At 44.6% G+C, this 14734-nt stretch overlaps 1 protein-coding gene across 4 annotated transcripts in view; it reads right to left on the bottom strand.

The window, feature by feature from the left end:
• The window catches only part of CACNA1F (calcium voltage-gated channel subunit alpha1 F), a 1137291-nt gene extending 1122775 nt beyond the window's left edge, over window positions 1–14516 (bottom strand). For all 4 annotated transcript variants that reach the window (XM_069645269.1, XM_069645268.1, XM_069645267.1 and 1 more), the window contains exon 1: window positions 12368–14516. In XM_069645269.1, the coding sequence (XP_069501370.1) occupies window positions 12368–12395 (28 nt within the window). In that variant the 5' untranslated portion in view covers window positions 12396–14516. The remainder of the gene's footprint in view (window positions 1–12367) is intronic.
• Between the last annotated feature and the right edge of the window lie 218 nt (window positions 14517–14734).

The following is a 14734-nucleotide window of genomic DNA, read 5'->3' as shown; positions in this document are numbered from 1 at the left end:
TGACTTTTCTTTCTTAGAACTACAATCCCCATAGTCTCTGTAGTCCATCTCCATCCATGCTCAGTTATGACCGCATCCTGTCCCTGAGCTCCTTCTCTCTTTTACGTGCTCTGAACAGTCACAGATCTGTGCAGAGCTTAGACACTAGCTAGCACCCAGAAGCAAGTTTACTGAGAAATGAAGGAGGGTCTGACTGTTTCAGTGAAAGCACTAGATAATAATTCCCAGCACAAGAAGAACACTCACCGTTGTGAGCATATGCAAGTAAACCATAAACCTAAGAAGACTCCATGAAGAGTAGCCAAAGAGTGTCCCCTGTGGTAAATGGAACCATAACACTCGCACCCATATTAGCTAAAATCCCAATAAATGCAAGGTAAAATAATTCCAAACACGGTCTTACCGTACGTGACCCAGAACTGAAGAATACTGTGTATTCATTAGCAACGGGTACAGGTAGGACACCTGCCTCACTCCTTACACACCTTTCCAGACACAAGTCACTGTACAAGGCCAACTACAAAGAGATCACCCTGGCTCATGGCCTAGGAATAAGGGATGTAGAAATCCAACCAATCAAAACCCCCAATGTTAGGCCGCCCAGTACGTATTAGGACAACCAATAGTTTATTGTAGCGATGATATCTCTTTACTGTTATCAACTTAGAGGCGGTCCCAGGAGGAACCATTAGATAAGCATTGCCCAATTAGGAAATTAACCCTTATGGAATGTGTATGTAGACATCCCTATTAACCAATCCCCTCATCCCGTAGGTTTTGTATTGAGAGATTACATTGTGATGTCAGCAGTAATGATTTGTGAGTATTTCATCCATTGTTTGTAGTGAATTAATGGAGAGTGAAGGCATTATATGCTTGTATGCTGTCCCTGCTTTATTTGGATGTTAATAAACCTGGGTTTTGCCTTGACCTTTGTCTATTTCTGTCATTGAGTCTGGTTTGATCTGGCTCCAGAACCTCTGTGTAATTTTGTTACTTTCCAGGCCTTTAACATGTATGGACCGTTCAATGTTTAGTTTTCGGAATGTGGAGCAAGCGCACTAAAAATGTTACCAACTAATATGTATTAAGTTGTTAAATTGTTTTATTTTGTTTAGTGTTTAAGAGAATTGAGATGGAAAAAGACAGTCAAGGCTCTCAAGGACCCAGAGTGGGTCAGAGGTCTTCAGACTACAATGACAGGGATAAGGACTTTGTTGCCGCCTGGAGGTTGTGAAGGACACGGACAGGTGAGTCATTTTAAGGGTGGTGGGATGGGGTTAGGAATAAAGTGCACTATGTTTGTCATTAAAGGCATAATTAGCGTGTATGGCAAAAGGTCCGGGATGGATATATTGTTAGAACCAACTCTCCTACCGTTAAAGCCGTCATTTTACAAATTCAAGCCATGATTGTGTGGGTCTTTTTCATTCCATAGCTTGAATGAGTTATTCCAGACCTGTCACTGTACAGGAGGAAGAAAGAGCGAGGTAGTCAATGGAGCCCAAGTGTAAATGCCCAAATGCCTAAAATGCCCAAAACTCAATGACTTACATGACACTCTACTACAGCTCTCCACCCATGTGACATACATGAGACTACATCTGAATCTAAAACACCCCAGCCTAGTGGTACAACTGAGACTCAGCTTCACCACCTCACCCTTATGATCCACTTGAGATTCCATTTTAGGCTACAATACAAAACCCTCAAGATACGCATCCCATAGTTCCCATCTGACGTGGCAACACAACCCTCATTATGTGCATGTGAAGGAAACTCAATCTGGGACTACAACAGCGCATCATTATGGCGTGCCTGAGAATGTATGTAAATAAAGCCAAAATGTAGCACCCCAAAAAGCAAACAAGCATGATTCACATGGGGATGCTTGTGAGGTTACAACACCCACCGTTATATTGTGCAAGGTGTATATCTAAAGCTAAAACATCCAACCACTCTGATGAACATGAGACTACATTTGAATCTACAATGTTCCATCCTTCAGGACATGACGCACTTAAGACTTAATCTAAGGCTGAAACACTCCAGCAGCTGTCGGGTGTAGACATGCTTTGGCGAGGCTCCCAGGCTGCCCATTGTAAATCTTATAAAATATCCTTTTTATTCTACCCAAACAGGGAATGCTATTTACAATGGAGTTTCTTGATCCCCGAGGCAGCGTCCAGGAGGAGGGTGAGGACGGCATTAGTGGGACTTGCAGTGTCTCAATCCTGAGGGGATTGGCGGTGCCATCTTGTTGCAGGAACAACGTGGAGCAGCCAGATCGGTGCTGAGCCAGCTGAGGAGGTGAGGAGCGAGCCTTCCACTGGGCGAAGGTGGGGACCATGCTGCAATGACACCCGTATATCGGAGGCAGCCGGCGTGTGGATCTCCCGGCGGTGGGGGGTGAGCCGGAGCGACGATGCTGGCAGGGGTGCCGGCCCAGGCTGCTGTGATGGCGTGTCCCGGCTCCCCGACGTATTCTGAGGGTGAGCCGGTGCACAGGTTGGAGTGAGCAGACAGAGGTGGCCATCGGCAGGAAGAGCCCCTGCGTGCCTGCTTTCACAGGCATTGCAGGTTAATGGAGCATGGTGATATCAAGCAAGTGTGACGCCGCAAAGTGGCCTTTTGGGCCAGGATCTAGACCAACAGGGGAGACCGGCACTGGTGAAACCCCAGGCCTCAGCCTCGTCAGGTTTCGAACAATCTGGATTTGGTCCAGCTGTGGAGGGAAACGCACAGGCAGGAAAGGAGTTACTCCTGCTATTCTAAAAAACATAATTCATATTGTCGTTTGGACTATCTCTTTGTAGGGTGGGAATATTTTCACTAGTTTGCAGATGTTACCTATCTAGGGAGAGTTCTGTCGGACTGCTTGCGACATTACAGAGGTCGCTCAAGAGACCAGCCATTTCGTTGTGGAGGTTCCAGGCGGGGGCTTTGGAGGAAGTGGTCTATAGCTCTGAATTACGTGAGGAAATAACTTGTTTTATTTAGGTGAACGAGGGTTCCGTTGAGGATGTGGGGATGCAGTGGGAAGCGTTCAAGCTGACATTGAGAGGGTTATGTATTTCCTCGAGTGCCGGGGTTCATAAGACACTGGGGTACTCCCTGACCAAGGCAGAAGCTCTGATCCAGCGCTTACAGGGGGAGTTGGCAGAAGGGAATCCAGGGGGAGGAGCTGGCTAGGGAATTGGATGGCCATTGGGCAGTACAGCACTCCCTGTCCAAGTTTGAGCATGCCCAATATAACATGAAGATACACAGGGAAGGGGATAAAGCAGGTTGCCTCTTGGCATGGCTTATATGACAGGAACAACCAAAATCGATAATCACCCGAATTCAGGATCAGAATGGTGATGTAGTGGTCTCTCAACAGCAGATCAATGAGGTGTTACGCTTGAATTATGCCCGATTGTGCACCAGTGAGGGTACCAACTCTGATATGGAAGCCACAGGCCTGGTGAATCTAGTGCAGCTCCCCAGGCTGAAGGATGAGCTCAAGGGGGAACTGGACACGCCTATAGAAGAGGCTGAAATTTTACATGCTTTTAAGACTATTCAGCGAAATAAGGTGACGGGAAGTGATGGGTTTCCCACTGAGTTCTATCAGGGATTTGCAGAGTTACTAGTACCCCAACTCAAAAGCGTTTATGATAATGCATTTCAGACAGGGTCATTGCTGGATACCATGCGTGGAGCAGTGATCACAGTCCTACTTAAGAAGGGTGGGGCCCAAAGGAATGTAGATCATATAGACCCATTTCATCATTGAATGCCGACGCAAACGTTTTGGTGAAAATATTAGCGATTAGATTAGCTAAGATAGCACCTTGATTGGTGCATTCGGGCCAAGCCAATGTGCCTTTACATGGTGTCAGAATACGACCATGAATCTACGTTGGTTGCATCATGTTATGGATCAAGTGCAGGGGTTGAGATTCGAGCTGGCGGTCACTTCACTTGATGTGGTTGAAGCATTTGAGGAGTGGGCCTGGTTGTTTAGAGTTCTGGAGGCCTTTTGGCTTTGGGGTGAACATGCTGGGGTGGCTCAGACTTTTATGCACCGGCCCCATGGCATGGGTTTGGACAGGGAATTGGATGTTGTTGGGGTGGGAACTGGGGCGGGGCACGCAATAGGGCTGTCCAGTATAGCCTATTTTGTTTTATTTAGCATTAGAACTGTTGGTCAGGTACTTCTGCATGTATATTAGAGAGACATGGATACAGGTAGGAGGGATGCTACACAATATTTCACAGTACGCAGATGACGTTTTATTATAACTTTCTAACCCACTGGAGACTGTTCAAATTGTCTTAGAAGTTCTGGACAACTTCAGGAAGTTGTCGGGTTTTCAGGTCAACAGAGAAAAATTGGTGTTATTTTCTCTAGCAGTGTTGTGTGACAAGCAGGTGGGGGATTTGCCAGATTGCGGTCTTAGGTGGGAGGTGTAATCGTTTCCATACTTAGGGGTCCAGATATTCCATAAGTTAGAGGATACAGTTGCATATAACAGAGGGAGAGCGTTGTCAGGTATAGGTGATGCCATTGGCTTTTGGAAAACATTACCGATTTCTTTGAAGGGAAGGGTAGCACTTTGCAAAATGGTGGTGCTCCCCAGGATTTTGTATTTTTTCATGAATATTCCATACCCAATTAAGAAGATGCTCTTCAAGATGTTGAACGATAAAATAGGTGAGCTGTTGTGGAAGGTAGGGTGACAGAGGGCAGCGTTGCGGACATTACAGCGTAGTTGTGAGGAGGTGGGGCTGAATTTACCAGATTTTTAAATGTACTTTATAGCTGCCAAGCTGCAATCGGTAGCCTGGTGGGACTCCTTTCCGGATGGGGAAATTGTGGGGTTATTGGGGGTATACCTTCATGCAGGCAGGGGATTGAGCTATTGTGGAATCCCATGAGGACAAACGGTACCTCTGTTGTTTTCACGATGGTGCAGGACTTGTGGCAGAGACTATTGCGGAAGTTAAAGTTGGTGGGCCTTTATAGTGCTGAGCTGCCCATAGGGATTGCTTTGCAAATGTTGATATTGTGGCGAACTGTTGCACTGGCCAAGTTAGCCAGGAGTAATTGCAAAGTACTAGGGATCTCTTTGAAGGTGGGCAGCTGTTGACATTTGATCAGTGTAACACAACTTTCAGCATGTTGCCTGGACACTTTCTTGCATATGCCTGGATTTGGAGGAGACTGGCGGAATTATGGGACATGGGATGTGAGTACTCTGATGCAGACGATGTTAACAATAAGGGAGGGGTGGGCACAGGATTTGCTAGATTTTATGTGGCCCTGCAAACAGTCCGACCAAGAGAGGAATTGGGGGTTGCAAATAAGTGGGAGCAGGATGTGGCCCAATCTATTACAGAGGAACTATGGTCCCAAATATGGCAACAAGCAAAGAAAGTCTCTAGGAATGCATGCTTCCAATTGATCCAATTTAACTATCTACAAAGAGTGTACATGACCCCAGCTAAATTACACAGGATCAACCCTCTGGTAATGCTTGAATGCCCACTGTGTAGATCGGGATTTGCTAGATTTTGGCAAAATGGGAATGTCTGGTGATTGGGGAATACTGGAGGGGTGTGCTTGATTACCTAATTGATTTGTTGCATGGTGCCTATGAATGTTCCCCAAATGTCTGTTTGTTGGGTTTGATCCCTGAGAAACAATCCCACAGAAACCGACACAAGATAGCTTGTTTTTTGTTGGTTTTAGCTAAACACAGACTAGCAATGTCATGTAAGACTGCTCTGGGCCCAACAATCAAGCAATGGCTCCAGGATGTGCATAGATGGGAAATGGCTGAGTTTGACTGTCTGCCAAAGAGGAAGGGGTACATATGGATTGGGGGCAATTGCTGAATGAGCTAGCATCCCTCTCAGACTTGAAACCTCTGTGAGGCATCTGTTGGGGACTGTGACACTGGTACTAGTGAAGGGACAATAGGGGTATGTGTAGCAACCACTGCAGGGAAACGTTGTTACTACTGTCATGCATGGGAGGTGCTGGGAGGGAATGAGGGGTAGGATCGGAGTGGTTCAGGGGTGGTGCAAAAGGGAGTGTCCTTTGTTTGGGTATTGGTGCAGGGAAGTGGACTTTTGTTGGGGAGATTGTTTTTGTTAATAGTTATGAAACCTATGGCTAGATATGGTATGCTCTGTTTCCATTTTTGGGATAAATTGAATAGAGTAGTTTAAAAAAGGTTGTAACACTCCAACCTCATGACTTACATTGGACTCCATCTAAAGCCACCAAACCTCAGCCTCATATCGTAAATGAGACTCCATCTGAAGTTAAAACAGCCAACTCTCATCCCTACTAACATGCAATAGTCTGAGGCTTCAACACTCACCCTCATAATGTTCAAGAGAAATCATCTGAGGTTTAAAGGACAGACTCGAGTTCAGGTTAGTCAGTGGGCTCTGGCGATTTTGGAGAGGTTAGAATTGAGCATGAGAACTATTGGAGCAAGCAGCGAATGAGTTAAGTAAAGAAGGCTTTAAAACAGTCAGGTATGCAATGTAGAAGAAGAATATTGAAGAATATTGAGGAGTGTGGATGGGAGTAGTTACATGCTAGTTTACTCAAACGAGAGGGGGAGGAAGACAGATGTGGGAAGTGGGGCAGAGAGGGTGGCTCTGTTAATCATTAGGGAAACTCTGCTGCCTCTTTTGTCAGGGGCCGAATGGGTGTGTTGGGCCACTAAGGTGGCAAGGTAATGAAGAGCCATCCAAATCTTGGTGATTACGTTGACAGCAATGTGTGGGTTATAGGGTTCGAAGGAGTTAGGGAGGAAGGAGGTTTTGTTGCAGATAGAATGGGCATTCCAAAGCCTAAATGTGAAAACAGAGGTGATGAAAGAAGGTTAAACAACGTCAGAGTTATGTGGGTGATGTGTCATGTGCCTTCTGTAAGTGCTGCTTAGGATGGGGTTATGGAGGGCTGATGTAAGAGACAAAGAGGGAAGAAGTAAAGCTGGGGGAAAAATAGGGTGGAATAATTAACAACGTGTGAAGTGTAGGGAGAGGGGAAGAAGTAGTGACAGAGGGAGTAGCTAAATGATGGATACATGTTGGGTGTATATGAGACTTAACAACAACCCTTCATGATGTATGTGAGGCTCAATCTAAGGCGCCAAAGCACCGCCATCGTGAGCTCTGCTACTTTCAGGGTAAATTTGTTATTATTTTGTCAAACATTATTTTGAGAGCAATGCCTTGCAATATTATCTATCCGCTAATGATTCTACTGAAAAGTACATTGTTTTCAGTATGGTCAATCAAAATATGACAGAAAAAATAATTCTTTTTGATTATTGATTTTTGGGTTCAACGCATGTTTCACACATTTGGATCCGCAATTTGGATGATGATAACTTGCCATAAACGTAACCCAAGCAAAGCAAAAACTGTGATTTGCAACACCACAAAAACCATCCCCACATCATCAATCCTCTAGTGTATAGAAATGGGAACTTACTTACAGCCAAATGAAACAATCTGAAAACTCATGGACAGCGCCTCCACACTTGAACCGTAGGTAAAAGCCATCATAAGAAGCTGCTTCTTCCAACTCTGAACATTCATGCCAAGTCTAACCTTCCCATACAGAACCATGGCACTCATACCACTAATACTATCAAGGCTACACTAAACCAACAGCCTCCCCCTGTGCGTAACTGAATACTTTGTAAATCGAATAATAAGAGCACAAAATGCTGCAGTAGGACTCCTCTGGTGACTGTGAAACCGGGATCACATTACCCATCCCCACTGAATGCTCCACTGGCTCTTGGGCAAATGTTGGAAATAGTTCAAAACCCTCTGCACCGCCAAGTGCGTCTTCAACAGCAGATGCCCACTTCTTCCACTGCAAGCCGATCACAATGCTTCGATCTAGCAACGCAACCTTATTAGTACCAAGTTTCAACCGAAAGACATCACAGAATACTTCCTTCACATTTCTGTCTACCAAGCTCTGGAACTCAATCCCATGGTATCTGCACACAGAGGAGCACCACAGAATCTGTCAAAACATGACTCTTCAGCACATATCAAGGGACTTCACTGTCACACCGCAATGATGGTCTCTATGAAGACGTTGGAAGCTAGCTGCCGTTAGTGTTCTGGCATGTCACTGTCCTAAGGCCGCTTAACAGTCTAGTCTTTTACAAGATGGTGGCTGCCATCTTATCAATGCAGTTCAGCTAGCGTTCATCGCGTTGCAATCCTTTCCTCTGATCCCTGGTTAACGGTGTGTGTGCAGTAGGCCTTCGCTTCTGTATCCTTCTTCATTATTTTTTGCCCTTCTATTGCCTTGCCCTTCCAGTACCTGCTTACGCCTTCCTCATTACAGTCCTGTTTTCTGCCTGCCTCTATCTTTGTGAAATCCTACCTAGTTCTTCATTATTATTTTTCTGCCTTCTTTTCCCCTATTCCCTTTTGCCCCTCCAGTTTCCATCTTTTTGGAGAAACTTTCATTTTTGTTTCCGACTATTCTGTGGACAACCAGACTCACTACTTCAAGGCTTTTTTGGGGCTATTACGGCTTTTTCTCCACAGGGGTAATTTCCATGGTGGTCATTTGGCTCAAACTGTTTCTATTGCTTGAGCACTGTGGCCTCCAACGGAAGTCGACCCTATCTCTTCAAAGATAGACAAACTTCTCGAGAAAGAAGGGAACTTGAAAAGGAGGAGAGGAGATTTGGAGATATCGAAGAGAGTTCAGGTGAGCCATATATTAAAGAATCTTCCAGTTTTGAGACCCACAGCTTGCCTTTTAAGTAAACTAATTTAATCCAGTGAACTTGCTTGTTTGGGGTACTTGTTACTAAATCTGTATTGGTGGCAAGACTCTTATTTGCAAGTAGGTGGAAAACTAGAGATATCCTGAACATATCAGCTTGATCCCAAAGATGTGGTTGATTTTGATTAACAAAAAGATATCATACTCTTTGAAGAGAGATATGTTCACCTATTTCTCCATCAGGAGCGTGTTTTTTAAATGCACAAGAGTCCATATTAGAGACCATACATGCCCAACAAAATTGAGAGCATGGGACCTTCTGAATATTTAGTTATGTCTAGGCCTCAAAATGTGAGCTCACAACTAGCCATTGGCTAGTGATAAATGACAGTTGGCAAGTAGAAAATGGTGTGCTGTCTGTATGTGGAGAACAGAGGGGGCAGGTAATGTTTTATGCCTGGCTAGTACCTTGCAACTTGAAATGTGTACCCCTGATGCCAAAACCCGATTTCACACTGCTCATGATATTATTTTATACACTTCTTTTCTGCTGTGATGTTGTGTTAGAACAACTGTGCCAGAAGTGAACACACTTATGCTTACGCTTGGTGGGTTGGTAGGAGGGAGGCTGCACAAATGTAAATGTGTTACCTTCTGATTGCCTTAAGACATTGGATTTGAGAGTGACATATTGGGTGTTTGATATGTAAATGGTTTGCTTGTTACGCTATACCCTACTTACTCCTGGGTGCATTACCAACATGTTTAATAAAAAGATAACAAACAAAAAACCCTTTCTATTGACAAAACATACTAGTATTACACCTTTAAAGACTGGACCAAATAGAAGCATACCGGACCATTCTCAAACCACAGCCATCCAAGATCCAAACCCAAAAGCCCACTGGAAATATATCTGGTAAAAGGACATGCAACCTGCACTGAAGGACAGAATCGACAACCTCGCAAATCTGGACGTAACTGAAACACTAGCCTTCTGGGGTAGTCTCGCCAACGGAGGCCATACGCCTGCACACAACACCTCATTCAAAAAACTAGAGGGATCGGACTCATTCAGGTCAGTCTCCCCTACTGTTGCCTTAAAACGGAACCTGGAATTGTAATAACATTTTAGCAGGATGGGGAATAACAGGAATCCTCACTAATCCCAAAGCCCCTCTGATTACCCCAACTATCTTACTCACCCCTCCATCTCCTAACACCTTACCCAACACACACAGACCACATTACACACGAAGATGTATACCTTATAATACCACTTTAACCTTGACAGAACTATGCCAAAGCTGACATTTTTAGCTCTATGAAAGCCTCCATCCCCACACAAGCCAATGGATTAACCCGTCTTGCAGCGCTGTTATTTCATAGATCTTGGGTTCCACATACCCAAGAGACACAGCCACAATCTCATCAAAACCTCAGGTTTCACACCTGCTTCACCCTCTAGCCCTAACATCCTAACCCCTTCTACGTTCCCCCTTCTACGGTCTTGTATAGCCATGTGCAATGAGGCTGCCAAAATGCTAGAGGTGCACTATAGAAGACCATGTTACATTACATTACATAAACATATCCAGAGAGGCATCATTTTAAGGTGCAGCAAGTCTTACTCCATTAAAACTAAGTCTAGAGCGTAGGACCCCCATTCCTCCGTAGACCCGAATTAAAAAGCACTATCACAGTGTGCATGAGACTCCGTCTAAAGCTTCAGCACCCAGACGTCATGAAGTTCCTGGGACAACATCTAAGGCTGTAAGACCACACAATCATGACATATGTAATATTCTTTGTGACGCTACAACAGTCTGCACTCAAAGGGTGCGGATAATACTCCATCTGACTCTACAACTTCCAAATCTCATGGTGTTCATGGGACTCCATCTCAGACTACAGTATTATGTCTCCAATGGTGCACATTGCACTCCATTGGAGCCTTCAACTCCCAAACCTCATGGTGTACATGAGACTCCTTCTGAGGCTACAAAATTCTGCCCCCAATGGTGCATTTTCTACTCCATATGAGCCTACAACTCCCAAACCTCATGGTGTGCATGAGATGACATCTGAGGCTACCCCACTCCACCCTCAGCAGTGTGTCCGTGAGACTCCATTGGAGGCTGCAGCACTCTGGCCTCAATGTTGCACATTATACTCCATCTAAGCTGACAACTCCCACGCTTCAGGGTGTGCATGAAACTCCAACTGAGGCTACAACGTAAGAACTTCAAAAGAGCACTTCAATTTACATATACACCTCCAACACCAGCCCACATGACCTAAGGCTCTATCTAAGACTATAACATTCACATTCAAATCCATGCTGTGCCAGAGACTCAACATGCGACATGCCACATTTGTGATGTACAGGAAACTCCATGTAATGCCAGAACACACTACCATTGCTAGGTGCATGAGTCTCCATCTATGGCTACAACACCCCAACTTCGCAATGCACATGAGACTCCATCTAAGGCTACAGCATCCAACCTTAAAAATGCACCAGCAACTCCATCTACGGCTAAAACTCCTTCCTTCAGAGTGTGCAACAACCCCCTACCTACTCAATGAACATTAAACTCCATCTGAGGGCACATGTGTACGATGTATATGAAACTCCACCTAAAGAGACAACATGCACACTTGTGATTTACCAGCCGTGGTTCCCTAGAAAAACCTAAAAAAGATAACGCATTCGAAGACATCACTGTTCTTTTTTAAATTATATCCTAACATTACATTTTCGGCTATTATTATTTCACAAACTGCAGTGGTCTGAAAACCAGTAACTCGTGGGAACGAGCACATACTCATGAATTATTTCCAGTAAACGACTGGAATTATGTCTTTCAAAAGAGTTACTTGATTTCAACAACTCAGATGTTTAATTTCGTTCACCCATACAATATAAGAAATACACAATAGGTAACACGTACCGTATGGTTGAATAATGCAATTTCAGGTTTCTGAATATATATACGAGGGGTCTGCAACCGTTGGCTCTCCACGTGTTTTGTACTACAACTCCTATTAGCACCGGCCAACATGGTCAAGGGTGACAGATCATGGGAGTAGTAGTCCAAAACATCTGGAACGCCACATGTTTTATATACATTTGAGGTCCCGCATTCCAGTCTTGTGTCTTTGAAATCAACTGTTGAGAACTTCTTAAGCATCAATTCTTGCCTCTCACATGAAACCCCCCACTCACTATATCTACTCCTCTCCAACCCACATAAATCTCCCACCACTGCCTCCAGGAAATCATATATATTGTGCCCCATACAGACAAATCTGTATTCCAATACACAAAAATCCTTCTACTACACGTAAACAAGCCTCCCCCACAAATAGAGTGAAATCTCTAGACCAAAAATTGAAGATATATCCCCCAAATACAGACGAACGATAGCCCTACGCACAACTCCCCAACCCACAAACACAGGCCTACTATACATACAGATGAATCTCTAAACACAAATAAACATTTCCACACTCCAACCCATTTCTTAGGCACACCCTCTTCAACATGCCCCTAGTTGGAAAGGTTGCCTGGGACCATGACAGTGAAGGCTACAGTACCTTTTCCATTCTCGTCGGAGTTCCACATGATTGTCGAAGCAGTGAGGCAGCAGTGCCGAGCAGAATCTGCACAGGGGAATCATCCAGTCTTGCCCGCTCCACCGGGGAGATCTGCTGACTGGGGTCTTGAATTGGAGGTTTGTTGAGTGAGGTTCTCTATGGAGATCTGCAGAGTCAGTGGGGATCTGAATGTAAGATATGCTGAGCAGGCCTTGATGGGGAGATCTGATGGTGAGGGTCTTGAATGCGACATCTGCTTGGTCAGAAATGTATTCAGCTGTCTATTGACTTGGGTTGTCAAATTTGCTGATTCAATACAGTTTTCAATGGGAGGTCTGCTGAGTCAGTGGAATGTTCAATTAGAGATTTGTTGAGTCACTGGTGTCTTGAACAGCAGGTCTGTTGGGTGGGGTTTTGAATCGATGGTTTGCTGAGTGAATAACTTATTGGAAATCTGCCGAGTTGGTGGAGTCTTGAACATGGGCATTTGGTGAGAGGGTACTGAATGGGAGATGTACTGAGTGGAGTGCTGAACATGACATTTCCTAAGTCAGCTGGGTTTTGAGTGTCAGATTTTAAAAGTATGTGCTGTTGTGAATGTGAGATTTGCTGAGCGGGGGTTGTAAAGGACCGTCACAGGCTATAATTTCTTTGAGTTGCCGCTTGTCCCCCCAGAGGGATGCGAGTGTGGGCAGAAATCTTTTTTCTTTGCAGAACTTAAAAACAGTTGAAGGGGGAAGCCCAATCAATTTACATGGGTGCCTATGCCTACAGATATGTATGAACCCCCTCTTCTGCTACTTGCCATCACATAAAACAGTGTAAGTAGGAAAATGGTGAGCTTTGATTACAAAAGGTGGACATGCTATAGAAAGGTACATATTTTGGTCACGCAGTGGTAAGAACGAGATACAAGAGGTGCAGTTTAATATAAGATTTTGAGAGAGAAACATAAAAAGTGAATAGGCAGAGACAGAATCAGACCGAAATAGAAGTTAAAATGTGAATAGAGAAAGATGGAGAGCGCGAGAGAGACTGAAAAAAGAAAAATCTGACAGAAATAGAGACATAGGGAAATAGGTGCAATGGTGAATCAAAGAAATAGAATGGACACAGAAAGACAGTAGCAAGGAAACAAGTATAGATAAGGAGGTTAGCAGAGGTGCAATAACAAAATAAGAGAGGCAGAATGACTGAAATATATCAGGAAAGACGTGATACAGACCAGGACTAATAAAAAGGAGGAACAGGGTGATAGGAATAAAGAGCTAGATAGGCTGATATACAGGCGGAATGACTATAAATGAGGTAAAGAGTGATAGAGAGATGTGCAAAAGCTACAGTATAAGTAAGACACAGGAACACTCAAAGAGAGGTTAATTATTTGTAAGATAGGCACAATACCTATACAGGAGGGAAGATAGGACTGGAAGAGGGAGGTACAAAAGCTAGAAATTAGAGAATAAAAGACGAACACGATAGTTATAAATGAGGCAATGGAAGACTGAAAGGGAGAGAAGGGTACAGTAGCTATGCATGCATTAGGAAACAAGGGAAGGAAAGAACGGGAGAAAGAGGTACAATAGTCATAAATAAGTGAATGGAAGGCAAATAGAGAGTTACACTAAATATGCACGAGAAAAGGTAAGACTGAAAGTGAGAGGTACAATGGCTATACAAGAGTCAAGGAAAGCCTGAGAGAAAGAGACATACAGTGAAAGAGAAAGAGAGAGAGAGAGAGAGAGAGAGAGAGAGCAGCTATTAATTCAGAAATAAGGGAAGGAAAGGCTGAGAAAGGTACAAAAGAAAATAATTATAAATGAGGGAAGAAAATACTGGAAAGGAGATACACAATAGCTATGAATCAGGGAAGACTGACAGGCTGACAGAAAGGTAAAATAATAACGACCGATGAGGAAGGAAGGATACACCGACAGGCAGATGAAGGAATCGCAGAAGACACCTATCTGCACCCTGACAGAAAGTCGGATCTGCAGACCCCCGCCCCCACTCTCTTGGCCCTGTTGCTGGAAGTTTCGCTCTGGGCCTTTGGCCTTGTCATGGCCGCCTCGGATGTTGCCTCCCGGTTGCCGCTGTTGTGGCTCTGCCTGATCCTGAGCCTCAATCCGTCACAATCCCCGCAGCGCTCTGCCGCTCTCTCTCTCATGTGAGGATTAAGGCCGATTGAGCGCTTAACCCAGCAAGGAGAGAGGGTGGGGGAGGGGGAAAACTAGTGCGAAGAGTGGGGACCGGGAGCACAAGCAAGAAAGGGGCCCAACTTCCGTGATCAAGGACGAACCAACGCGAGGGAGTGAACCCCGATCAGAAAGTAAGGGGAACTAGTATCCCATGGAATCGTGGTGGAAC

This window comes from Ambystoma mexicanum, chromosome 2p (assembly GCF_040938575.1).
Source record: "Ambystoma mexicanum isolate Mex_15411 chromosome 2p, UKY_AmexF1_1, whole genome shotgun sequence".
Taxonomy (NCBI): Eukaryota; Metazoa; Chordata; class Amphibia; order Caudata; family Ambystomatidae; genus Ambystoma; species Ambystoma mexicanum.
This window is presented reverse-complemented; position numbering and strand designations above follow the sequence as displayed.